This window comes from Dinoponera quadriceps, unplaced genomic scaffold, assembly GCF_001313825.1.
Source record: "Dinoponera quadriceps isolate SergipeBrazil2010 unplaced genomic scaffold, ASM131382v1 scaffold1782, whole genome shotgun sequence".
NCBI lineage: Eukaryota > Metazoa > Arthropoda > Insecta > Hymenoptera > Formicidae > Dinoponera > Dinoponera quadriceps.
In genome coordinates, this window is record NW_014555947.1 from 1,051,639 (window position 1) to 1,079,615 (window position 27,977).

The 27,977-nt window shown below is 42.7% G+C and overlaps 1 protein-coding gene across 2 annotated transcripts; it reads right to left on the bottom strand.

The window, feature by feature from the left end:
- Positions 1–584: 584 nt before the first annotated feature.
- On the bottom strand, positions 585–21,507 carry LOC106746015. Of its 2 annotated transcripts, XM_014622113.1 has the most exons (10): positions 21,402–21,507; positions 4,613–4,751; positions 3,446–4,058; positions 3,312–3,384; positions 2,882–3,049; positions 2,468–2,617; positions 1,977–2,145; positions 1,571–1,778; positions 920–1,235; positions 585–847 (listed from the first exon to the last, which is right to left on the bottom strand). In XM_014622113.1, exons 3-10 carry the CDS (start codon positions 3,719–3,721, stop codon positions 714–716), a joined length of 1,494 nt encoding a protein of 497 aa, XP_014477599.1. In that variant the 5' UTR covers positions 3,722–4,058; positions 4,613–4,751; positions 21,402–21,507; the 3' UTR covers positions 585–713. The 2 variants fall into 2 exon arrangements, with proteins under 2 accessions (XP_014477599.1, XP_014477600.1); XM_014622114.1 differs by lacking the exons at positions 4,613–4,751; positions 21,402–21,507 and having other exon boundaries at positions 3,312–3,387; positions 3,469–3,563.
- Between the last annotated feature and the right edge of the window lie 6,470 nt (positions 21,508–27,977).

A 27,977-nucleotide genomic window follows, 5' to 3' on the forward strand; every position in this document is an offset into this window, starting at 1 on the left:
AGAGCTCGATTGCTATTGCCGGATCAAGGACGTCCGCCTACGCCGCTTCCTGTCGTATATATACCGTTATATCTCACTACCGAATTCCGGCTTCTCTTCGCAAACAGATTTGGAAAATCCGATTGGGTTTCCGTCCGTTGGATGGATACGTACATAGCGACGCGGCATTCTTCGGTGATCCTGTCGCGTATGGGCGACGCGCGTGGTGGTCATTGATGGTGCCCCACGTGTGCGTGACTTGGAAGGAGATTTCATTCGCGAGAAGCAGTGCTTCAGTTCGCGAAAATTTCATTTCACACACGCTAAACTCGGTGGAAAGCCTTCCTAACGGTTTGAGTTTCGCACGTTTTCAAATACCGGCTTTTAAATCGGACGCGAGATCCTTTCAACGCAAAAGCCGATCTTGTTTATGTGGATTTTTTCTCGACGTCTAATTCACGACATTATCATTCAAATTCATTTTCCATCAATTACCACGAACATCCAAATGTAATTAGATTCTTCCTGTTCCTTTCTTTCCATATTTTTTACTTTGAGTTCCCGCTGCAAAATTCTTCTGGGATTAAAAAGTATAACGCAAGGACTAAAATATCAGAGCATTTCTCATTGTAAAACGTGTTATTGCGAAATAAAATATATAAAATTTTAGCAAAGGGATACGCGTGGCACAATTGACATTTTTGTTGGTAATCTCTCTGTGCGTGCTCGAATAATCATCGAATCAAATTACGAACGATGACTCCTTGCCTTTGCCCCGCAGTGCTGTAAAGATGCTGATATCGTTCTCCCGGTGGTTTCTCGTCGCCGAAAAAATTCCATATCGAAAACACGTCGTTGCAGTATGTTACTGTAAAAAAAAGATGTTCGTAAAGTAGCGCTTCGTAAGAATGAAGGAAATGAACTGCTGTCTATCACATACCCAGCTGTTTGTGCGTAGTATTGAACTTAAAGAAGGACAGCCGTTCGCTTTTATCCAGTGGTATCGCGTCGACTATTCGTTCGAAATTGGCGAGAATCGGAATGACGGAGTATCGTTTGTCCCCTACCGCGTACGACCAATGTACGACCAACTCGCCACTTAATTTGTTCCAGGCGAGATTTTCCACGCAACCTTGAAACTTGGCAGGCAGATAGTCTATCATTGTGTACGTGTTGATATTCCACAACGACAACGACGAGTCTCTTGATCCGCCTATGCAAAGTAGCCCGGATATTTCCGGATGCCAAGCCACCGCCTGCCAAATATAATGTTTCTCCTTATCGTCCGTGTCAAAAGAAATTCCGTCAAGGACATTTCAACGCAGAAAACCACGAAAATTTCGATTGCACCATCTTACTTCAGTATGATTCAAGTATATCTCACAAAAGAGAGAAAAAGAATGCGAATAATTGTATTTTTTGTAGTAAAAGCGTATAGTGCTGCTGATGATAATTCTACACATGCCTGTTACTATTTCTTTTTATCGGAGCAACAGAAAATACGGTTAACGCTGAAAGCAATTTGCAGCAAGATAATCATTTTTTCTCTCAGCGCAATGAAAAAGGACGATCGAGCGGTTTGACGGCCTACCTTTATAGAATCGGTAAATCCGATATTGTACCAATCTGTTAAATTCGGCCAGGTGTGTATCCGGACGTTCTTGTCTTGCGCGGTTGACACGAGATATTTGAAATTGGACGAGAAATTCAGGGTTATAATGTCAGCCAAGTGTGCGTGTTTCCTCATCAGCAACTCGCCCGTGTTCGATTGGAATACCGATAGCATGCCCGAGCATGCGCTGCCATTAATATTTCTTATTATTCCATTTCATTATTATCATTGATTTGATTATCTAGCTTTGCGAACGCCGACTCGATAAGTCCTCGACAAACAACAACTCGAGGACCGTTCGGGAATGATACCTCAAAGAATACGGAGAGAAGGAACCGCATATGATTGAAATCCCGACAGCTGAAAGGAGTTAATCGATACTTACGTCACAATCAGACTATCGTCGTGAGACCAGCAGATACAACAATTGTTACACGAGGCTACGTAGCTGTTAAAAAAACAGTAACAAGAAACGCTCCATAAGAACTTTTTCTTTCGTGAATCGTAGAGTTTCACCTGCATCGAAGTTCGAAACGTACATGCTATCTTAACACCTAAAATCAAGGTTTGAACGTTCGCACTTCTATTATTATTATCTTATAAAATTGAGTTATACATTTTCTTCTAAATTATATGTTATAAATTAATGATACATATGAATAATGAATTAAAATTGATTGAATAAAAATAACACACACACATACATACATCTCAAATATTGTAATCATTATCTCTCTAGAAATATATTTGCTTTTAGTCGAGGAAAGTAGGGACGAGAAAGTTAGAAATTTTCTGTTAAATCGGTAGGAAGTGTGTGCGTTCGATAAGAAGTAAAAATTCGACTTTTGCCTTGTTTCTCTTTTTACATACGCTTACCATCGTTACTCCACTTAACGGCGGCAGGGCCTTCCCACAAATGAATCGTATCTGATGCCGTGCCGTTGCTATCGTATATCGTCAGGCTGCTTGGATTGCTCACCACGAATACATCCATGCAGCTCCAGTCGATCGGCCGAGCGTCATCACCTTAAATATCCGAAAGAATCTTGCGTGACTTAAGAAACGTCGTTGTTTAACGGAACGACTCAGCCAACGACTGAATTACCAAAGATACGACAAGTAAACTTAATTCGAGACATATTTTTTATATTGATCGTTAACTATCTGTTGGTAAGCAATTTTTCAGGCGCACGTAATTGTACACAACTTCGCGAGAGACGGGGTAATATTATATTATAGGATGACACACCGGAGTATCACGACATTCAACGCGGACCGATCGCAACGTACTTTGATCGGCGGACAAGCTCAGCATTTTTTCCGGGCTTCCTATCAGAGGCTTCTTGCGCGGCGCGCACTTCCACTTTCCCCCCGATCCCGGGCGCCCTTGCGCGGCAAAATAGCTCGATTCTTGACGACGCTCGATAAAAGTCTGCAGGATCCTCTTCTGATTCAGACCTGTAGATTTTTCACGAAATTTTTCATCAAAATCGAATGTAATCTGACGAAGAAGATTTGGCAACTTAATGTTGACAAGTGTAGAGTTTTCTTTGCAAGAGAAAAAGTAACACATGATGACTTTTTCGGCTGAAAAATTCGGGCAAAGACACTATTTCAATAAAAAATAACGAATAATTGCGGAACATCGTATGTACCTTATTTCTGCAAAGTTTTTAGAATCTGATGAAGGAAATGTTTCACTAATTTGATGAAAAATTACCTGACACGCATTCTTGACTGATCATCATTGCACGCATAGCTTCGCGTCGGTACGTAGTATTCAGCAGCTCGACCTGCTTTTTCGAAAAAAGAACAGTTAGCGTCGCATACTGCAGTTGTCGCAGATAAACGCACCTGTTTACAATAGTCTATCTCACTTTTATCCTCCCAATCATCGGATTGCCGCGTTAACAAGTGGTACGCCGCTTGGAAACTGTAACTGTGCCGAAGCGGTATGAATCTGTCCCCGGGATAGGCCTCTCTCGTTACTGGCGGTTTGATCCGGACGGTCTTTCCGTCGTCTGGCAAGTCCCGATACTGCTTGGGACTCTCGTTGACAGTCGTTTGACAGGGGGTTGATGCTATGAACCACTGGCGAGTACTGATCTGAACCAAATTTACCGGAAGCATTGTACGCGTTGATCGTTTCTAGTAGGAAAACTTCGCCCCAATCCGAATATCGGTGGGCTTTCAAGGAGTTTTTCTTGGAGTGAATCCGATTTCAAGTTTCATCAACGAACGGCTTTTTCCGGACCTTTTAACCAATTTTGGGACATTGATCGATTAATTACCGTTTAACCGGTTACGACATCGCGACTAATTGAAAGCTTCATTCCCACGGTGAATCGGCGGACCGAACCGGTCAGCGTACGACGATGCGTGTGATGCGAAAACGCTGCGTGCTTTGCCGCCGCGTTCGTGGGCTGTACCACCTGCGGCAAAACTCTCTCCCGCCGAGGGGATGCGCCTCGAGAGAGAGACAATATATTCGTAAGAGAATAAGAGCGATCGCACAACCGGCGCGTTATTGTTTCTTCTTTTCAATGCGAGAGAGTTTGAAACGGCCGGACACAGTAAATATGTATATACATTGAGAAAAGAGACGCATTTGTGAAATAATTATTCATACTCGGCAAACTTATTTTTATGATAAACGCTGCTTTTTTGTTAAAACAACGAAACTTATAAAAGTGATTACGATTTTTCATCTCAGTATTGAAGTGTGACAACATAAAATAAAAGCTTATGCAGCGTTTATAATGAGTTATATCGATATTTCGGAAAAATAATCAATTGTATTCCGCGTCGATACTATTCGTACGCGCGGGGATTCCCTGCTTTAGCGCCTCCCTTCCCCCCGAACAAGATACCGTGACTCATACATGTCTCTTTTAGCGAGAACGGCTGCGGACGAGAAAAGATTCTACCAGACGTAAAATCCAAAATTTTCTACGTCCGTGCGGCCGGTGCGGAGGGTTGGATAATTTTGTGCTAGCGGCATTATGCACGAAGGGGTAATACCTTATTCGACCATTGTACCCCCTGCGAACATCTGGCTGTCCGGGTTAGTGATGGATGGGACAAGCTACCGAACCTGATTCCCGCGGCTGGACCGATCTCACGTACACTCGAAAAATGCTCCCTAGTGCGCACACGTGTTCTATAAAGTTAATTTATAAAATCAGACCAACAAGATCCAAAATAAATTCGTCGAGCAGTTCACCTATCGCAATGAGACGAATAATGTTATGGACGCAATAGAGAGCGTTTGAGGTGCATGTTGGAACCGATAGCTTCGGAAAATGCGTCTCGAGAATCGTTTAATAACACGCTAATATACAATCATACGTAACATAGCGTGAAAAAAAAAATTTATATATATAATTATGATGCGTGTATATAATGATATAATCGGCCGTTAGGATTTTGGAAACGTTCGGGAGACACACCTCTCTCGTGATTTTTTTCCTCTCGATTAATACCCAGCGCGAGAATCATAGAGTATCTCATTGTATATTCGGAGCAATTATCCCAGGCACGTCGTTATAAGATCTAAATAGTCATCATCCAGGCGGTTCGTCATATGTGTGACGATCTCCCTCCACTTTCGACACCCATTACGAGCGTGGCATTAGATCGTACGTTAGACACGCGATTGGCTCCCGTCGGACGCGAAGAGGTTGGGCCAGGTGGGCCATCAGGGGGCACATGATGCGATTGGCAGCACGAATAGTCGTCGAGGAAGGGGACAAATGAGCTGCTAGTCAGCGAATCTACCGCAGCTTCACTATCAACGAATTAATATGTCTTATACTTATTGACCTTCCTTTCGAGCTTACGCCGCGAGAGCGTACGATTAGTCGACTGATAAATTAACTGACTACTGACCAATATTGGTGAATGAGCCAAGAATCATATTGCGACGTGATGTAAAAAGAAAACTATATGATGATTGAATATATGTCTGACTGCGATTTCTTCTATTCAACAACAAGAAGGAAACCGTGTGCTTCCAATTTAATTTTGTATATCATTCTGCATATTAATTTAATAATTATTACGTAGTCATAATTATTACGTACTTTCATATGCGTATAATTATATTAATGATTATACGATTATTGTGTGAAATAAAAATACATATTATAGTATATACAGTATATAAAACAATAATATTCATGTACATAGCTCTAAGAGAGGGAGATTTTTAAATTGTCCTGAATTCGAATAAAGGATTAAAGTAACCGATGTATATTTTTTCCGCGTCATGAAAATAATGGGAGAGATTATTTTATAATTGTAAAATTTCTTACGCACGTTTCGCTCGAATTGGTCGGACAATTTTGAGCGTGAAACAGCGAGAGAAGAGAACGCGAAATATTTAAAGGCGATTGGGCGGAATATATGTATGCGCCGATCGCACGCGATTTTCCCGAGCCTGAAGGGCGCAAAATGCGTACGCCGTTCCTCCTCTCTCCGCGTAAGCAGAGCGCAGGACGTACGCAATACAGGACGTAGGACATAGGTCCTCGCAGGTGGGGAGTAGTCTCCTCGGAGCGCAGCATCTTTCCCTCGCAGCAGCAGCCGCGGCAGCAACAGCAGCGAAGCGACCGAACTGGTCCTGAAACACGGCGCGCGCGGGCCTCGAAGAGCCGTGGCGTGGTGGACCCCGTTTCTGGGCCCGCTGTCTGCAGCCCTCAGTCGTTCGCTGATGCTTGGACGAGCGAGAGTGTCGAGTTATCTTAGGGATCGTTGCGAGAACAAGAAAAACGCCGGTTTTCTTTCTTCCTCTCTCTTTCTCTCGTCAGTTTCTTCATGAAGAAGAGATTAATATGTGTTGAGACGACATTACTTGTGAAATTATTTACTCGTGGCTGTGAGTCGAGTGATAACAATCGTTCTCGGGGATCATCGACAGCGGATACCGCTGTCATGTAGCAACGGCTGCAGCATAAAAAAGAGAGAGAGAGGGAGAAAGCTTCTACAGGTGATGTGACGCGACGAAATCCTTGCTTCTTAGTTCCGTAATGACAGTTTTCGATCTTGGTACTCCCCACCGATCGAAAGACACCTCGGTCAAAGACTGTCATTTTGAATAATCGACCGACGTCCTGAGAAATCTCCATAGTGACGTATGGAAAGTACAGTGAGTTTTAATCAATAAGTTTGATGCTTTTTCCATGTATTGAATTATCGACGCTGAAGACAAGTAAAAGATCAAAGGACTCTCAATCAAGAGGTGGATAAAATCCGAACTACCACACTAATTCTTCACAGAAGAAGCGACGCACGACTAGTGCGTGACGAAAAGCTTTACGCAAATAATTTCACGAGCCGGATATATATTGAAAAGAAAGAATGAAGATAACACACTGGAAATTGAGCTTTTACGTGTAGAGAACACGATCGGCCGGACTTGAACTCGCCGCGCAAGGCGTGGTTCGGGCAAGTTTGTTGTCGGATGAGGTCACGCGATAACGATCAGTTGAGAAATATCGCGCGAAGTTTTCAGAAGAGTGCCACGAGACGCTATCGTCGATGATGTACGTTTGGATTCCAATGTGCGTGCGGGGTTACTACTCGACGAATGATCGAGGAAGTGGGAGTCGCGGCTGTGATGACCGCGCGCCGCGCTGGGCTATGCCGCGCGCGCGCACTGGTCGGAATCGATCGAGCGGAAAGACAAAAAATCATTCCGGCAAACGAGGATCCCGGAGGCCTCGTCGTTACAAGGATCAAGGATCAATGATCTCCGTGCGATGATTTTTCGAATTCTCGGAGGAGAGATACAGTTAGGCGTTCGAGCGATTTTCCATATCCCTCCGCGGAGAGATATGTCGCGCGAAATATTTCCTGGAAAGGAATTCACGTAAAATAAATGAAAATTTTGCGAAAGATAGCGCGAGAACTTGGAATGCATTCATACGAGTGAATGTTTCAGTCGATTACAGAGCGAATTTCTTTCTGTCACTACATTGGACTTCACTCTGTATGAGAGAAAAATTACTCGAATTTGCTTGCCTATCTACTTTTTCAGTAGAATTTTGCTCGACATGCTAAGAAAGTTTCGGGAGGAAATAACGGAAAAGCATGGTAGGAGGAGGGAAAAAAGACAGGCAAGGATCTGTGAGCTTTCTGCGAGCCAAGAAACGTGAGAGAAAGGCCGCTTCGTTTCGTCTGATCGATAAACAAATCTTTCTTCGAAACTGTAAGAACGTGCATGTTCGTCGAATTTCTAAACGCATGTTGAAACGACTTTTACTCACGGCTTGTCAAAACGGAAATATCCATACCACTTTGTAACACCATTGGAAGGAGCGTATTTTTAAATAAATTTATCGGTATTAAAGAATTCTGAGAAAGGAAGAGGAAGGTTGAAGAAAGGTAAGATAGTGCGATGCTAAGATGCGAGAATTTCGACATGTGAGTGACAAGTGAAAGAAGAAGACTCTTTAGCCGCATCAATATGTTCGCGCTAGGGCGTCGTTAGACCTCTAGTTAGAAGGGCACGCGAACGTCACCGCCTTCGCGCCACCGAGATTCCTTCGGAGACTTCGACGCATGCATAGAGAAACATCGGTAAGTCAACATTTTTGCACTATAATGCTTCTCGGTCGAGCCGGTTCTCGAGAACGCGGATCCGATTTCGGATCTTTGAAAATTCACTTACTAAAAACGTAATCTTATTCACTTCCTTCAGGAGAAATACTTTTGGCGCGAAAGAAGATTAAACGAGGAGATTCGCGATACGAATGCAATATCATATGTAGAGTGATTTAGAGAATTTCTACATATTAATGTAGAAATAATAATTTAACTGCTTCCTAAATTTCTTTGAAGTGAAATCTCACTGGAAACGTATGAAACGTATGAAAATGTATTCGAATAATAGCAATAATGTTGAAAATACTCAAAATCACAAGAATATGAATATGTTTCATTCGAAGCAAATGTAAAGTGAATCCGTAAACATTTCAATCCATTGCAGCGAATTTGTGGAACCACAATAGTGGAATATGTTCATCTTGTGTAATTAAGAAGTTATTCGTGGAACTCGACTTGCCGATTTCCGAGTGGAATTTCATTCGAAGAAATTTAGAGAGGACACAGGCCAAATAAAAATAGCAAGAATTAAATAAAGGTAGAACGTTGCGCACACCCGAGCGAGTTATCTTTTTTCTTGTGTTCTCTCGCCGGTTTAAAATTGTTCTTTTTCTTTCACGGCCAAAAACTGGCAGGAGGGGGCACGTAATCTTTTTCGCAAACGTTTTTGACGCATCGCATGCGCGAGAATCGAAACGCAAGCAAGTCGATTACGAAAATAAACGTTGACTTTATTCCAAAATGCGGATTTCTCTTTGGTGGCGGTCACAATTGCGCGCGCTCTTAATCCCGTCGCGACGATCGAGTTAACTGCAGCGATAATTCGTTAGTACAACTTTGTTGCTCCGAAGATCGGATTTCACTAAAAATTTCCTCGCACGCGTTCTCTCGCGCGGCCGCAGCGCGAGATGCGAATCAACCGACGCTCGTTTGGATTCCGATGTCAACGAGTTCGACATTGTGATAAAGCCCGTTTCGAACGATCGATCCCCCAAAAATTTGCGCGAGAGAGAATTTGAATTTCGCGTTAGATACTATCTTGAAATTTTCTTAAAATCTCACTCGAAACGAGCTTCTATTCGAAATGGAAATATCGCCACTCACAAGAGTTTCATTCGAACTTGGAATACACTCTCAATGCGTGTAAAAATGTGAATGTTTCAATAGATTAAAGTGATGTGAATTTGTCTCGATTGTACGGAGAACTGAACGCATTTGGTATGAATGAAAAATCACTCGAATTTGAGAATGACTCTACTTTTCAAATAGAATTTCACTCGATGACATTTTAAGAGACACTCGTTTATTATCATGTATATGTCGTCCATCTCACACAACAATCAGTTGTCTAAAAAGTTGGAAAAAATTTGGCGAACCTAATGCAGGTAGCCCTGCTTGAAAATCGAGCGGTCGCTCACGTCGTTGTTCCGGACATGTAGCCTCGTGTGTTCCCGCGAAGTCTCCTCGTTGGGCCTCCGTGGTCGCGGGGCCTCGCGGGGCCCCGCACGGGCCCTCACGAGCTAGGCTACTCCAATCGTAGACGCGCGATTGCAGGAGGAGGAGGAGCGCAAGTAGGTGGAGAAAGAGTTGTGAAACCGAGTAGATCTATACTCACATAGGTTCGGTCGGCGGAGAAGAGACGAAAGTTATCATCGCAGTTGATCGAGTGAGTTCGGCGCGTTTTATACGCCGGAAAATTTTATTCTCGATAACGTCGACGATAAGAAAAACGTTTCAAGGCCGATCGATTGTGTCTCGACACTGCATCAATTGCAATATTTTTGCCATTTCAATGAGATTTGAGAGAAAAGTGATGACAAAAGAAACGTACGATTCCTTTCTTCACCATTTCTCTCACGATAAATACATAAACGAAATGCCAACGTCCTCAATCGTTTACCCCTGAACCGAAGCACACGGCTAACTTTAATTACCTCGCTATCGGCTGCGCTGATAGCGAGCCCGTTCACCCCCCTCGCGGAGGGAGGGAGAGAGAGCAACCCCTCGCGCGGTATTCGGACGACGGGTCATGCAAATAGAAGCGGAGCGAGCGCTCTTAGCGGAGGTCGCAGCAACATCTGTTTCGACCCTCTCTTTCTCTCGAGCATGTTGTGCGCGTAGTATGTACGACGTTTAATTTCTATTAGGTCTATACAGCGTGCGGGACTTTTTATTAATTTACGTTCGAAGGAAAGATGTGAGTCTTGTGGACGCGTTTGCTTAAAAATATTCATCGATTAAATATTCTCCGGTTAAGTTTTAAAATGAGAAATTTTTCAATTATATTGCCATGTTAATTAAAATTGAAAAATTTTTCAAACTAAATGAGATAAGTGTATCAGTATATGTTGAGAAAATTAAATTTCGCTTCATTTCACGTCATTGATCCTACGTTCTCCAATGTTTCGGGATATTGTCAGTATCTGTATTACATATGTACATGACGTCACGTGAAAAATCTAACCAAATATTTTTATCGACTTGATAGATTTTTCTACTATATTTTTAGACAAATTTTATATTCGCGTAACGTTGCGAAATACATCGAGAGATATATGCGTCTCTCCGGAAATTCGGAGGACCTATGAAAAACGACACCCTTCCCTGACGATATGTCACGATGATCGATTTGTATACCAAGTGCGCTGAGCGCATGCGGCGATAGTCTTCCCTTTGTCTCGCTCTTTCGAGAGCCCACTCCCTCCTCTCTCATAACGTTCTTCGCTCCTTGTAATTCTTCACGAGTCGGCCGTACTTAAATTAATTAACTATCAGTTAAGTACACAAGACGAATCCTTGTTTGAGTGAGAACATACAGCTAGACTTGCCGCATCATCCTATTCTCAAGGTGATCTTTAGCCATCTTCATATTTGGGATGCTCTTTCTAAAATTGTATTTTTCATACGAAGCGAAAACATTGGCAAACTCAGAGGATGTTTTCTCATTCTACACAAATATTACAATTTCGATGATAGCAAATTTGTTAAGTATTACGAGCTCGCCTCCGCTGTTACTTTTGTCGGATTCAATATATATGAATGATAGAAACTCTACTCTACTTTCCAAGTGGAATTTCATTGAAATAAATTCAGAGAAAACGCGGGCCAATATGCGGCGCCTATGACGCATTATACAAATATAACAGCGTTAATGCGAAACATTACTTTCGTTTCGTCCCACCTCGCGCCTTCTTGCACCTTAGTGATGTTAATTATAATGCGAGTTATCACCTGTCGTTAAAACTCGCCGTGTCAGAAGGATCGTCCTTCCTTTGCCGACACGAAATCTTTTCCAAATCAATTAATAGCGCGACAACCATCGATAATTGCATAATCTTGCTGGAATAACAATCGTGACGAACCGTCGAAGCAAAGCACAGCCGTTTGTTGTTCGAAGAACCATATCTCCGTCAATAAGCATCGCCAACGGCTCCCACGCGTTGGCCCCATTCAATTGCCTCCATTCGATACATTTGGAACTCCCGGAGAAATTGAACGGAGTTTCCCTGTTTCCTGTCCACGAGCGAAAAATTTGTGCAAACGGATCGATCGAACTGCGCCGAATAGTGCTGATGCTACCACCACGCGCCGCATAGTGGGACCGATAATCGCGCCTTGCTGACCTTATATACGTTTGGGAGAAAACGCGATGCGTGGCCGTGAGAGTCGTTAAGATAGCAGCCGTTTAAATCGCGATTAATCTAGTCTGGACATTCGTGCATAACTCGCGATCTCTTCCCGCGAATTATTTATATTAATGTGCGCAACATCGGTCAACGAGTTATTTATAGATGGCACGCTCAGCGTGTGTGTACAAAACGAAGCCGAGCTCATAATTCGCGAGGTCTGTCGTAAATTTCAAGCGCGTTTGAACCTTACAACTTTGGTACAGATTTATATGCTCACTTCTTCTGCATGCGCGCGCGATTAAATGCTGCCAACAATGTCAGTACTGACGATTGTTTTTCTCGAATTTTTTCCTAGTGAAATTGAATCGAATGACTTTTAAACTCATTCGATCAAAACATCTTCGCAGCTTCCGATATTAGATAAAGGATGAAAGAAAAGTGTGGGGAGTCGCCAGTTTTCACAATATAAAAGTTAATTTATAGCAGTATATAAAAGTAAATTTTATGGCGAATCTGTGGAAAATCTGCGGATAATCCTGTATTTGTAAATTCATGTGCATATTCGACTGTTTGAAATTTTTCGGAGTGAAATTTCAACGAAGAGCGGAGAATGACAGTCAAGTCGCTCGAATGCATTGTATAGAAAAAAAAACACACTCGTGTGATCCCGAACGGCAGTATCTTCATTCAGTCGCTTCGCGTGACTTTTCATTCATTTTCAATGAAATTTCATTCCAAGAAATTTCGAGAGTGAAGCTCGAGTAATTATACAAGAAACTTGATTCCCTCTTCCTTTGGTCTCGACGAGACATTTCTCTTCATATGTAGATAGACAAATAGATAGACGAATATATGGCTACACACATGCTATATATAGACAATCCCTGATGACCGCAACATTGTGTAAACGCGAATCACTTTGAACGAAGTATGCACGGTGGAAGGTAGTGTCGAGGAGCGGATTCGATCGACCTTAGAAGAATGTTCGATAGTAGATTGGCACGGCAAGATAGAAACTCGACGAAGGTCGAAGGAGAGAAAAGGGGTAGAGAAGAAGGAAGAAGAAGAAGAGAAGGAGGAGAAGAAGACTAAGAAGAAGAAGAGGAAGAAGCGGTTGAAGAAGGAAGGAGAGAGAAGGTGGAAGGCCCTCGGGAGGTGAACGTACGATTATGTGATCACTGGAGGATGCACTCCTCCTTTTTACCCGTCTCACAAAACTAGTTTACACCGAGACTGGAACTGGAAGATGAGAAAGAAGCCTCCGCACGTCGACAGCCGATCTGATTGGATTTATCAAAGGGCTTCCTTCTTTCTTCCGTTTTTATTTTTTCTCTCTTACAGCGTCGATAGATTAAATCGAGGATGCCCTCCGGAGGCCGAGGAATATGATGGGAAGGATTATTGAAATAAAACGGTTCCCGTATAATCTGCGACGTAATCGAGGGGAAAGTTAATTACGCCTCTTAGTCGGGTGCGAGGATGAGTTCGAACGCCGCACAAAGTCACAGCCGAGGGCATTCCACCGCGAATCTAAAAATAGTTTCAGGTTCCAATCGGGAAGCCTGAATCAACGACGACGAGGATATCGTGAACGAGGAGAGGTGCACACGTCTGGGCACGGTAATACCATTAGAATACGTCACGTCACGGTGTCTTCCAGAGAGGGTGGTAAGAGAGAGGGGACACCCCCTGGGGAGTCGAGGAGCCACCCAAGAAGCGAACTCCGCGATCGCTCGTAGGACATAGTCGTAAATACCGTGTCACGGGGTGATTCTCTCCGGTGGCGTTTTACTTGAAAATTCTCTCGAGAGAGACGAACTCTCCCCCTTTCACCACCAAATTTCACTAGTTAAACTGCCAACAATTTGCTGGTAAAGTGATCGGAAGCAATATTTTTTAGGCTATTCGACGAAACATTTCGAGAGATTCTTTGTATCATAGGGAAACCTGTTCGCTCTCTCTACGAGCAGATGGACAATTGCTTCCACACATATAAATGTAACATTGTCTCTCTTATTGTAAATTTGCTGAAAATCCAGCAATTAATTTTTCTCCGAGTTGAACGAAAAAGAAAATCGAGCTTCTCTGACGAGTCCCTTCGCGATTTGTTTATGAATTGATCGTACGACCGGACAATAACGGTATGTTGTCACGGTTCAGCGAACGTTTCCTCCTTCTTATGAAGTGGCGGAGCATTTAATTATCGGAGTTTTTCGCGCTCGCACGCGTGACGACGATATTCCGTGGACGGATGTACGAGAGCGTGTAGTACCGAAACACATTTACGCGGCATTACGCATTCCTGGATCGGCCAGGGCTCTCGGTGGGCGTGACATTACCACGGTTAACTGCTCACACTCTGGAACTAAGTGTTCCATAAGATCGTCGGCCGGAGTCGACGTTAATATTGTTATTGGACCGGTCTCCGTCGGCTGTGTGCGCAAAAAGTCCGATAAATTCGCAGAACCGGCCGATCGTCGGTAAAAATTCATGGCGATATTTTAATTTTCACTTCGCGGCTTGTTTTTCTCCCCTCCCTTCTCCTCTAATGTAGATTACGGCGATTACGCGTTTATACCGGTCGCGCAATAAACTGTGCGACACTCGCCGCCGTGTCGCATATTATTTGTATTCTCTCTCTCTCTCTCTATTGAGAGGTGGGGGGAATCGCGATCAAGAGAAGGAGAGTTCAGCGTACGATCGTTTCTTCTTGTTTTTCCTGAACACGTTAACGTAGTTTACGAGTAAATGCCATGATCTTACGACAAAACGAAGCCCATCTTCGAGAATCTCGGATCTGCGACATCGTGTCACTTCGATTGTCTCCGACAATCATGACCGATCTGGGCAAATTGATCGATGAAACTTCTCCGATGGCTGTCGTGGGCGGACGCGAAGAAAAAAACGATTGATTTTCCCGTGATGACCAGGTAGTTGGCACGTTTTATCCATGTAATTATTGACACAGAATCGTTGGCACCTTTCTTTGAATTTCACCGCGCGAACAGATGTTAATGAGAGAAAAACAAGAGATTGGGAAAAAGATAAGGAAATTTCGTAAACTCGAGCGACGTGTTATCATTACGTGGTGGCGTGCGACAGAAATAGATAGACGCGCGATTTCGACGACGGATCGGAGATTCGTCGCCGCTTAAGGCGAGACGCGAATCCTGTTTATCTCTCCTTCGGGTTTCTTCGGCACCGCACCGAGAGTCGGCCTTGTACGCGACCGCGTCACGGCAGGTGCAAGCCCGACCTTTTTTTTTTCTTTTTCCACCGGTTTCGTGCTACCCTACAGGCGCAACGAACAGCTGAGCGATCCGGGATCCAGCGAGCCAGCCTTGGCCGAGTACTGGCCCGTCGAATCCGTTATAAAAATCGACCCACGTCGGCCGACTGTCGGCGGTTTGAGCGACGCTCAAACGCCCCGCGAGGTCGAAAGGACCTCGAATCGCACTAATTACCGTAGCTAATGTAAACACGTGTAAATGAATCAATTGTTTACTTTGGTCGATTTAGAGAACGTGGTTGAAAATGACGATAAATCCCGCGCGGCTGCAGTTTCTACCGTAGATTATTTCAAATCCAATTTGTCCGGCCAACGAAGCTACATCGTGCGTATTATCTTTCCGCGCGTTCTTTTCCCGAAATTCCCTTCTTCCGCCACCCTTTGGAAGGTTATCGCGCAATTCGAATTAAATCGATTTCACAGATGTTTTCGTCCGATATCGCGAGAGAGGCGCGTAGCCGCGGTTGAAAAGCCTCGTCGAGAGGAAAAAGAAAAGAAAAGAAAATCGCACGCCGATCACGAAACTCGACTGATAACGAGTTATCCGCTTTTTTAAATACCGAACCGGTCCGCCGGCCACGAAGAACCAGTCGATGGACGCTAATAACGCAGGCCCAACGCACGCAGAATTATGGCTGGCAGGTACTCGCTTACAAAGTTGCAGTTGCACGCGTATAGAAAAATGCGAGCGATGCAACCGACTCTCTCGTAGTCACGCGATATTATCCGTCCTTCCGATCGTCATTATATTAACGATGATATATCGCGAGCGTGTAAACGAACGAATCCGGCGAGAGATCGATCTCTCGTGTTATCGCGTGTTATGGAATAATCGAGCTTCCGTAATTGTTCCGTAGGAAAAATCGCTGATGAGATAACGTGCGAGAGGAAATGTCCATTAATTGTTCGGTGGTAATTCGATCAAGACCGATTATCTATTCGACAGGTCTAATTGAATGGAAGTCGGACAATTTCTCGGGTAAACAACGAGCCACTCGTAAAAGTCGGCTCCTTGTTTTATGCGTTACGGCTCTATTAGTCTCTCTGCATCGTGTTCGGCAACTCTCGCCTTCTTACGTATTCCAATCGGCTGGTGAGGGCCACTCTTCGCGGAAAAATCGATCGATATTTTGGCGAGAATTTCTTGCTCATAACGAGTGAAAAAGGGTAAAAATACCGCAAGAATTCCAATCGATTAGAGTGAATTTGTCTCGGATCAGAGATTCATTTTTCGAAAGAAAATATTCACGAATAGAAAACTCGCTTTACACGAGAGAAAGGTCCAATCGGTCGAGCGATGTTGCTCTACTTTTCGAATTCTTTCTTTAGTGAAATATTACTTTGAGAAATTTCGCCAATATTTCTACGCGGACTACCTTCGAAATTGACAAAACTACGTACAGTGGCGCACAGTGTATGTAACAACTTGCGGCAACAAAGTCTCGTGCAATTCTCTCGGTTGCATTCGTAGATTCGAGGAACGCGTCGATGTGTCGGGGAATGTAGCGCTGCTGCTAACGTTGCTCTGAAAAATCAGAGTAACGTTGCCGGGGTCTAATGCGCGGGCTGCATTCCGCGATATCGCGGCGAGCAGAGCAGAGCCGACGTTCTGACATTTAGCCGGTGCGCGGTGCTGCTAATTGCCTCGATTAATAACCGTTCAGACGAGGCTCACCGCGCGCTCTTTCGCGTAAAAAACTTTAACGAAATTTCAATGTGAAATACATATATATTCGAGGTTCCTTGTCGATTTTCTGTTTGAACGTGAGTTTCGTGTAGAACGAGACTCATGTGACATTGTCCAAAGCGGCTGAATCGACGGACGATCGCGAGCTTCGTCACAATTAACCCTGCGTAACAATCGACTATACGTCTCGCTGCAAAACTTTCATCTCCGACGTTGACCGTCCGACGTTTCATTTTTATCAACCCTGTCGATGATATTGTTACAGGGATTAAATTATATTTGAATTCCGTTCATTTCCCCCTTCCCAAGTCGTTCGAAATGAGGACGACACGCGAAAGAGACACGAATAGCTCGCGCGAAGAAAAGAATAAGAAAATATATTTGCCGTTACGAAACCTCCCGCTGGCTTAGCAAATCTACGTGCACGACACCGGGCCAGTTTTCCGCATGCACGGAAAGAAAAAGTTTTGTTGAATTAACCAGAAAGAGTGGGCAACCAAATGCGATGAAAGAGCTTATAAGAATCAGATTTTCTGATTCTTATAATTAGAAAATCTGTTTCTATCAATGAAAACGCATTTGGGTTTCTGCTTAATTCAACCAAATTCTTTTTTCCGTAATTGAGTCTCAATGTACATTATGTAAATTTGTCGGCGCATCAAAGATAATTCACTATCGAAATAAATATAATTCTCAGTAAAACTTTTCTTCTTGAGAGATATCTGCGGGGGGAAACTTGCAAGTGTCTTGCCTGAATGAAATCGTTAACGAATTTTCGCAAATCTCTAATACAACTCGCTTAATTTGATTTAGTGGTGTATCACACACGAGTTCGCACAGACACGCGCTCAGCCATTGGAAGGTCCCCGCCGTAATTTATTGCCGTAATGAAACTCTGTCCGCGAGAAAAAGAAAGACGAAGCGGCTACCGGTCATCTGCATGACGAGTAAATAGGCTCGCATTACTCGCGCCAACGTGGCACTTTATATCGGATGATGGCCAGATAAGTTTCCGAGTGGCGATCGCGCCGACATTACGTACCAAAACATGGCTTTCATTTATCGGGCGATGTAATGCCTTCGAGTTTGCAAGTAGTCAAATAATTTGCACTGGTAAGGACTTTAATTCGGATCTTTCGAATTGCTTATGAAGCATATTCATCGCAAAGTTATATTTCCTCAAATACACTCGAGTGAGAAAAAATCTTCCTATTTTTCTCTCTTAACCATGTCTTCTACAGTTGGTTCGCGAAATATTGTTACCGTGACGCCCAAACAAAGGTTTGTTTGTCACGAAAAAGGCAAGACGTGTCGTAATCGCGATCACAGAGAGGAGTAATTAGGTGATAATTAATTAACGACGCGCACATTGCGTTACCTGGTCGAGCGATACGATCGAACTGCTGATTTCCAGCATCGAGTGCATAAGTGTCGTGCACGCAGCTTATATCTTAATGGGAAATATCATGCCGTGCGCATTCCAGTATTCTCACAGAATCGACCGGCTGATCGACGCGTCAAATTTACTCTCCAAATATTTTGCATCTCACTCGAGAGAAAATTCATTCATTCGTTTCAATCGAGTGATTTTGCGGGGAGTAAAGAATACATCGAACTGAAAATAATCACTCGAATTCGACTGATTCGGCAGTCATTCTTCTTTGGAATGCCGAGAAAATGCGCGTCCGTTGAAATTAACATTTCTTTTCCTTCTATCCATGTTCGTCTTTCGCTCAATCGGAAAAGAAGAATGTTCGTACCGCCACTGATGGGAACGTCTCTAACAACGCGACTTTCTTTAGCAGGCTCTTTCTATTAGACGGGGATCTCTCGAGACGGGGACTTGGCGGAGATTGAATTTACGAGTGGTCAATGTCAGGAATCCGTCTAACGTAGTTTCAGCCAGATTACACGTCTCGCGCGTCTTCCCTCCGGTGGGAGTTGTTGTTGGAACAGCGAACGCCATCTTGTCAGGCGTGCCTGTGCGAAAGCACCCTAGGCTGCCCTTCGAACGTACGATCATACAACTATTTTCTTTAACCGATTACACGATAACATCCAACCATTCGAGTGTCATAGGGCAACGAGCGTTTCGCGAAATTTTTCGAAATCAGCTGTTGTGCGCGAACGCTATGTTAAAGTAAATGACTATCGCGAAATTTTATTCGACGTTTCTCTCTTTAAACAAAACTGCAGTGCAACGTATTATATTGTATATATGTCAAATATTAATAAAATTCTTTTATAGCGAAAAACGATGAAAAGTTGTAAAATATGGAAAAGAACCGATTATTTTTTCGACGCGTTTCTCTTGAAAAACACTGCAAAATGTTTGTAGAGTTGTTGGAAAAAAATTGGGAATATGTTTATAAATTTACAATTAAATATGATAAAAAATGTGAATTATATTAAATACATGTAAATTTCTTAGACACTCTGACTGATTATCTCGTTTTCTCATTCGTTTAGTCCATTTTTGCGATACATTGAGAACGTAACAAAGCCTTGTTTTCATGTTAGTATTATGCGAAGATGCAACTTTCATTTAGCGTCTTTCGTTGAAATATTTCGATTTTACTAATGCGATTCGCGGTGTTTTCGCTGAAGCGCCGCCAATGCTCGCCGAGAGTGAAAGAGAGAGAGAGCGAGCGCGCGTTCAATAATTATGACAAACTCCGTCCCGCTTGTCTGTCACAGGGGCCCATAGGTCCTCCACGTTTAACCGGATTAAACACCAAGACGTGTCCCAACGGCCTCCAGCCGGTCGACTTGTGACCTTTCGGCCAGTCGCGTTACAACGCCTCGCAATGTGCGTTGCGTCGCGGATTTTCAAATGCACGACTGTCGTTTCTCTCCTCCGTCCGAGATCGCGCTGTATCACCTTTTCACCGATTCTCAGATCAACTTCCCATTCTGATCTCTGGAGTTTAAATGAGAAAGAAAAGCAATCAATGATAGATATCGGTGTCTTGCTCGCAATGATTCGCAACATTATGGATCTGTGATTCTAGACGACTGAATTAAATTGAAAAGGATTCTGCTAAAGGGGATAAGAAGGATGCTTCTTACGAAGGGCAGTGAGCGCGCCTTAATAGCCCGTGGAACGGTACACGTGTGGGTTTTGGTATGCGCTATACGTGTTATAATTCACCTGGAGCAGTCATAACTCACGACACGGCTTCCACGGTAGACAGTCGAGCATGGGCGGAGCTTCTTTCCTATTTATTGCTCTCGATGCACCACCGACCGATGCTCCCCGCTCCTCGATAAAACGTTTCGCATATGTAATAATATAATGAGACCATGATAATAACAATGACAATAATTCTGAATAAATCTGCATCTCGAGACTTCTTTCACTCTCATCCCATTTCAGTGAGAAGGAGTGAAAATTCATCGTTCGGAATCGCAAAAGTGGTTTTATTAATTTAAAAGTCTCTCTCATTTTCCTACTTTCTATCCTCACGCTATATTACATCTATCATTATTTCACCATCATTCTGTTATTATTATATTATTATTATTCAACTAAAATCTGGAGTGAATTCTTAATCCATACGAATAAACGTTTCAATCAATTAAAGTGTTTCTGCCATCAGAATCATTCATTAATTTCGAGTGGAAATATTCACTCGATTATTCAGAAAATTCACTCTATATGAGAGAAAAATTCGGCTGTCACTCTGCTTTTCGAAGTATTTCACTCGAAGAGTATAGTCGGAGAACTTATTTCTTTCTTCAATCGAAAAGAGAGGTATTTCTCGCGAGAGTAATAAGTACGAATAGATTTGGAAAAAAAAGAACAAAGAAACACAGAGTTAAATCTTAGAGTTCATCTTTTCCGCGCGTGTGTCGGTTATCTCGTCGTGCATCAACACTGGTTGTTAAATATTTCGACCGTGGAAATATCGCGTCGCGGGGAAACACGCGAATATACTTCTGGTAGCAGCTTGAGATAAGGCGTAATGAATGCGATATCTTCGCGGGTACATCCAAGGATGGAAAGACCGTGTTTTTCTTGGTTCTCTCGTAGGTAGCTGGTTGCGATATACGTGTGTGAGTGCGTATACAAATGCATTTGTTTTTCATGCGCGTGTCTATTATACGTGCATACTTAGCACGCTCTCCCGCGCTTGTAACGCAGAAGCTGCACGCTTGCCATTGTTTAACCTTAGAATCCATTAGAGAAGTCCGATATTTTATTACACGTGTTGGAAGCTGCGGCGGAGTGCTTTTATTCGTACACTCAACTTTCCGATTAGTCTTTCCTAATCCGCCGATCAAAGCTCGATAATATTTTTTCTCCGGGAGGGACGCGTATGTTTTAAAGAGAAAACAGACTTTCATCAATTTATAAAACGTCGTCTTATATCACAAGAGATATTTCATAAAGTGTAAAAAAATTTAATAAACATTGATATCATAATGTATTGTCAATATAATTACTTGTTCATTTCGAAGAAAAAAACTGGCTTCTCTTGTTTCAAGGATATAAAACAATCTAACCTGATCTAAACAACCAATGCTCTCTCTCTCTCTCTCTCTGTTTCGGAGATACAAGCGCGGGATAACCGAAGTTAGCGCAAGTATAAACAATATAACCTCTCACGGCAAAGCCTGGAAAAGTGCAAGCGTCCGATGAGTCTCACCCGATGGGAGTCTCCGCGATGGAGTCTGGAGAGCGAAATAGCCACGACAGTTCGCGATATCCCGGGAAATGGCCGTCTCGCACGAATGTTAGATGGAGAACGCGCGTATTATTACTTCGGTCATACACGTACTGACATCACCTAGGAAACGCGAATATTTCCACGCGACATCGATTGGATAGATCGCGCGCGTCTATCGGAACGTCGCGTCAATGATACAAGTGGCTCCGTCTAACATTCGATGCGATTAATCGAAGATCGATAATCGATAAAAGTTTCGTTAGGATACAACTTTTCCGGACCTTTGAACGGTGTTGACATTTTTTAGACGATTAATTTTTACAATCGACCGCGCAAAGAGAATAGAGATAATTTTCCTCTGTTTTTATACCAGGATATTTCTTCTGTGATAACCGAAAAATACGAACATATGCACTAAGGCTGAAGGAAAAGAATAATTGCTCTCTCTCTGTTATATTATTCTATTATAATTTAATTCTATTCTATATTATTCTATTCTATATTCTATTCTATTCTAGTTTAATTAGTCATTTTTTGTGCCAAATATCTTTTTATAGCTTCTTCAACTATGCAAATTATTAGCTAATGCAACAATATATTATAGTAATTGTTATACCACTATGATATTATTCAGATCAAGATCATATATTGAAGAAAAAAATGCTACGTTCAAGTTAATATTTGCTAAGGAATATTGGAATAGTTTATTTTATTTGAGTAAATATTACTTGAATATGGCATACTGGAACAAAAAGAAGTGCCAAGGTTACATATATAATTTATATCTTTTAGGCGGTTCACTTTTACCTATCGTCCTTTACTCCTGCCGCTCTTAAAACAGCCTTTTCTCTTTTCTAATTGTAAAATTTTTCCAATTTTCAGTGAAATTTGGAAAAAGAAGTAACTATGTTCTAAACGATCTCGCCTGTATTCTTTATGTTTTTTAAATAAATATTACTTGAATATGGCATACTGGAACAAAAAGAAGTGCCAAGGTTACATATATAATTTATATCTTTTAGGCGGTTCACTTTTACCTATCGTCCTTTACTCCTGCCGCTCTTAAAACAGCCTTTTCTCTTTTCTAATTGTAAAATTTTTCCAATTTTCAGTGAAATTTGGAAAAAGAAGTAACTATGTTCTAAACGATCTCGCCTGTATTCTTTATGTTTTTTAAAATTGAGAAGATGTTCGACCTCAAGTTCGATTCAATGCAAACATTAAATGCAATTTTCTGAAATATGAGGCGGAAGATAATTATTATAAGATTAAAAATTTACTAACACAGTTTGTGTGACGTAAATGCTAAATCCTGTGCATCGATTCTCTGAACGAGATTAATATTCGACCGCTTGATGTGCGAAAATGTATCGCGAAAAAAGGAAATCTTTCACACGTAATCTAACACGTCGGAAGTACACACCATCTGAACGATCAGTGGTAAACGGTTGGGTCAAAGCAGCAATATTGCATTATTATTTATTAATACAGGGCATGCGTATCTCTCGTGCCGCACGACTCTTATCTACAGAAGCATACAGTGGTTCTCGATTCTATTCTTCTCGCGATACGGTTGAGGTGAAAAATCTCACGCCGCTGATTGGTTTGCACGTTGGTATTTAATCGCGCCTTCCACGGTGGAAACACACGTTAGTGTGTGTTCCCCAAAGAGTGAAAATGTGAAAAGAAAAGGTTTCTTAATCTTCATTGATTCTATCGCGAAAATGTTCGATGCCTTTCCTGAAAAAAGATCGGAAAGAGACACCACTGGACAGTGTCCCAGGTACTTTCCCGCGCCGCAATCTCGTGGCATCGGTCTGACCTCTCGGTACCAGCGGCTACTGTTCTGTGATTACCATGATAATTCGTCGACTCGCCCATACTCGGCTCGGCATGCCGGATAATATGCGGAGTACAGCTTGACGCTTAACGATCGTCCCGCGCGCTGCCATTGTTTTCGCCGAATACGCCAAAAGAATCGTATGGGGAAGTAAATACGGCAAACAGGACGAGAACATTGTGCACTAAGCTTCAATAGAGCTTTAACATTTACCAGGTCAAAACTCTCCGGTCTTTCCAAATACATTTCCATCACGTTTAGATATAATAGCCGAATAATCAACGGGCAATTGTGTGAAAGAATATCTCCAACTCTCCTTTATGACGCAATTCGAAAGACTGGCTTCGAAAGTTTGGCTTAATAAATGTTAAAGCTTCGTTGTGTGCGGAGGGTACCAACAACGTTCTCCTTCGATACGCCTCGTGAAATCCTTCCTTCCAGCAGCAAAGCAAACACACGATGCTTTTTCGATTAGAGAGGAAGATTACGCGGGAGAGGGTTAATCTCACCCCTGGTCTCTCGACCCCCGTCCAACCCATGCAACGCGCTCTCTCACAAAAGAGCGAAGGGCCCAACCCTTAGAGTTCGGGAAGATGAAGCTGACTGGTCGGTCGATCAGCAAAGCCGCGCGATAGGTCGTAGGGTGTGGTCCCGTCGCTTTTCCGCTATCGAGGCTCATAAAAGAAGAAGGGTCGTCCAGCTCGATCGATTTTCCGCTCTCTCCCTCCAACGTTATAGCGGTAGGGCGGCCAGGGGGGTCGAAAAAAAGATGGACGTACTCACGCACGCACGCTCATTCATTCACGCGCGCACGCCTTCACTCACGCACAAACACACGTACGAACGCGTGTACAAACATACACACGCACGCAATGCGTGTAGCGCAAAAATATTGCGTGCGTGGCGCGACGCACGCTATCGAAAAAGTCCCGGGCTGCCTCAGTGGTGTGCGTTCTCTCCGCGCAGAAGAAACTGGCTCGTTGTTATCGTCCCGCCCGTCGTTCTTCCTCCTCCTCTTCTTTCTTCGCTTCCTTCCGTTTTGCTTTCTCGCGATACGCGAAACGTTCGGAACGTAGTGCGTCATGCGGCACGACGACGAAATGTGTGAGGGCACGTAGTGATGCGCGGTTCGCACCTGCGTACAAGACGCGAGAGCACATCGATGCATCGCACCGCACGTGCACGTGCCAGCACGACGGCGCAGCCAAGAAGAGAGTGACATCGAACAAACAGAAACAACCGGCGAGATTGCGGGGAGGATGTCTCACAGTGCTGTTGTGTCGTTATCGTATCGAAAAGAGGCCGCGATAACGTTTCATGCTTCATTCTTCTTTTGCTTCTTCCCGTCGGGATATCTGTGTGATATTTCGCATTAATCTAATTGTACGAAAAAGACTGCGCGGCCTTGTGAGCGCAACCCTTTGCACACTCTCCCCGCAAGGGCTCGCCGACATTATCCATGAGGACCGACGCGCCGCTCTACATCGATTTGCTCGTCTCATTTACTTGCTTGCGATTTCAGATATTAACTAGCAGAAAGTACATTTTCTTTTTGTGTTTTCTCTCTCTATATATCGAAATTCTCTCTCATTTTATTCGGATTGGAGTCGAAAATGCTTTTCCGACATAGCTTTACACACATATCCGGTGAAAGAAAACTTACGACACTTTTGCTCCGATAAATTTCAGAAGGCATCTGGTGCTGAGAAAGTATCTGCTAAATAAGAGAAGCAAATTCTCTTATTGGATATACGCGACAAAACTCATTGTAAAAAAGACCTTGCAAACTTTTTGACTATATATACGAGGTGTTTGAGATCGATAGATGAACAAAAATGTCTTGTACCGATAAATTGCCATGTTATTCGGTAAAGTTTCGTTCAGAGTGATCTGCTGATATCTACAAATATATGACGGCTGTTGTATCTAGCGACAGCTACACATTGAACCTCGCAAAGTACAACAGCCGCCATACAGATTAGGCCGCGCTAAACAAAAAAGTCCTTTACTGTTTTGCAAATAACACGTAAATTTGTGTATTAATAATTAAAGAGGCCTCTATATATTTTTCGAAAGTTGGCTTGCAAAATGTCAGAGGGTTTTACCTCAATCCGTTCTTTTACGAAATTTGTTCATATTGATCTGAGACATTCTGTATATATATATTTCGATCGAAAAATACTTTCACTCGCGGTACATTATATATTTGCGTTGTACAGAATACTTCTTAACGGTTTAATTACTAGGATTTCTGCTACGAATCCTAATTCTTCAATTATATGCGTCGTCTCTCTCTCTCACATTTTCGACCAAACTCTTGAAATTTTTTCTTTTCGACGAACCACTCCAATGATTAATATAATCGCATAATTAGTCTAAATTCAAATCAGCCGGTGGCTAACCAACGTTTACTTCGGAATTATTTTCTACTACATTTCGCAACGGCGTCAAATAGAACCGGATGTTTCGTATTACGTGAACAACGATCGCAACATGAGTATCTCGCGTGCACCCCGGCAGTCACCTTTTATCTTGTTCTCTCGCAAACACTTCCGGCACACCCGTTACGCCGTGGCGTGCTTAAACTCGCTGCGGATGAGTAGGTGCACTTGTGATATATCTAACGTAATAAATGAGAGACGGGGATTATCTCAATAGTCGTTAAAAGCCCGCGAGTCGAAATTCTAACCCACTCGCCGAAAATGCTTAAGAAAAAAGGTACTCGAAAATACTCTTAAGATTGCACCAAAACTACATCATTATACGTGTGATTCGTGTAATTTATTCCGGATTAAATTTTCTATCAAATTACTTCATTATTTTATATTTCTTTCATTTATATCCAATTGTCACATTTGGAAAATCGCACGATATACCTCGGATTATAATTTGTGTCAATTGCTTTTTCATACTTGAAAGAATAAAAATGGCACAAAAGCAGATGGTGGTACATAACGAGAAACTTGGCAAACGATGAAGTTGCAAAGAGAATAAATAATCACTGTTGGATCCCTTTCTTTCAGGCGTTCGCGACGGCTCGCACGCGACGGACGAGATCAGAAAATGTCGGGGATGATTTGGGCCTTAGTGGTCCTGTGGTGGCTGCGTTTGAATCCTACTGGCCTGCTAAGTCCCAAGTTATATCCGATGTTGGCGCGATAAAATGGATCATCGATGGATTTAACACGCGAAGGATGGTGTACGTATTTGATAGGTATGCATTTAAGCGAGACGATCGAGCAATCATGGATAAAACCTGTGCGCCGATCCTGAGTAATTATCGTCAGCCATTATCTTTCCTCGATCGTTCGTTTCGTCTTTCCTCGCATTATGGATTTCTTTGTCGAGAAAATTATTCCGATAATTGATAACGCTCGGATTAATTTGCGTGTAAAGGAGGCACCTCATGCCGTGAGATGGTATATCTTTAAATAGAACATTCTTTCCCGATAATAAATAACGAAGCCACGAACGATTCTCCTGAAAAATTTCCTTTCGGAAAAATTTTACTTTCCTAATTGCGATTTATACGACTTCTTTCACATATTTCAACAAACAAAAAAACATAACGAAGGAGAGAGAAAACTTTCGGATTACAAGCTTCATTAGGTGCTATAAATTTCGTTGAACTGTCGATGTAACCAGTTTTTTCTCAAACAATGCATAAAAATTCGAAAACTTATAATTTCAAATTTCTTTTCGCGAACGCAAAGCTTCTATCTGAGCCGAAATTTTGGCTCCGAGCGCCGAAGATCAAGCAGTCGTTTCTGACCGTTGCTTTTCCTTAGCTCGATATAGTCGAGCAACACGACGAAATTGATAGACGTAAATTTCCAAAACGAATTTGTTGAGGCAGCTTTGGGGTTTCTATGCGGCATGTGCCTCGATACAAAATGAACGCAATGCCCTTGGAAATCCCAAAAGAGTCCAACGCATTTGACAAAAGCTCTCGAAAGGAAAAGGAAAAATGTTGAACTTACCGAATTTTCGCCGATCAGCAGCTCGGAATTGGTCCTGCGGTATCTCGGATGATCTCCGCGCAAAGGTGTGTAGTCTAGGTGCCAGTCCTGCTGTTCATAGTCCAAGCCTGGCCGCAGCGCGTCCATCCTTCAAGAAGATTCCTGCGTGATGTAAACCGAATAACTTTTACGTCATTTATGGCGTGAATCAATCGCGTCTGGATAAATCTTAGATTGTAACTCATAGACGAATATTAAAAAGTTCGCATTTTTCTCCGCAATTTTGTCAAAACGTTACGAAATACGTCACCGATATGAAAATAACATTTCCATGAAAGTAACAAAAACATGAATAATGTGAAAAGATGTAACACGAAAACACGTTGCAAAGCTTTTGTTCGTAAAATTTGCACGACGTTAATTATATGATTTTGCATGCTTTTATCTGTTAATCGCGCGTTTCATTTCTCTTTATCAGGGATATACCTTGGTACAGAATTTGACTGAGTGTTTCACATTTGGCGCTAATCACATCGACACCACCTGTCTTCCGAGACACCTTGATCCAAACTAACGACAACTGTTCGAAAAACTTTCGACAGTGTCAATATGCGTCGGTTAAAATCGATATATACGAGGATAACAACAACATTGTAAAGACTTTACTTACGAAATCGTTCTTCCAAGGTGTTATATACGAAAGTTTCGC

Excerpts from the sequence above, each read along its gene's own strand:
- LOC106746015 (XM_014622113.1), bottom strand. The coding sequence starts at position 3,721 with ATGCTTCCGGTAAATTTGGTTCAGATCAGTACTCGCCAGTGGTTCATA. Across the intron at positions 2,618-2,881 it reads GAGCTTGTCCGCCGATCAAA|GTGATGACGCTCGGCCGATC; the intron begins GTACGTTGCGAT and ends CGGATATTTAAG. Across the intron at positions 848-919 it reads TACTACGCACAAACAGCTGG|TAACATACTGCAACGACGTG; the intron begins GTATGTGATAGA and ends TTTTTTTTACAG.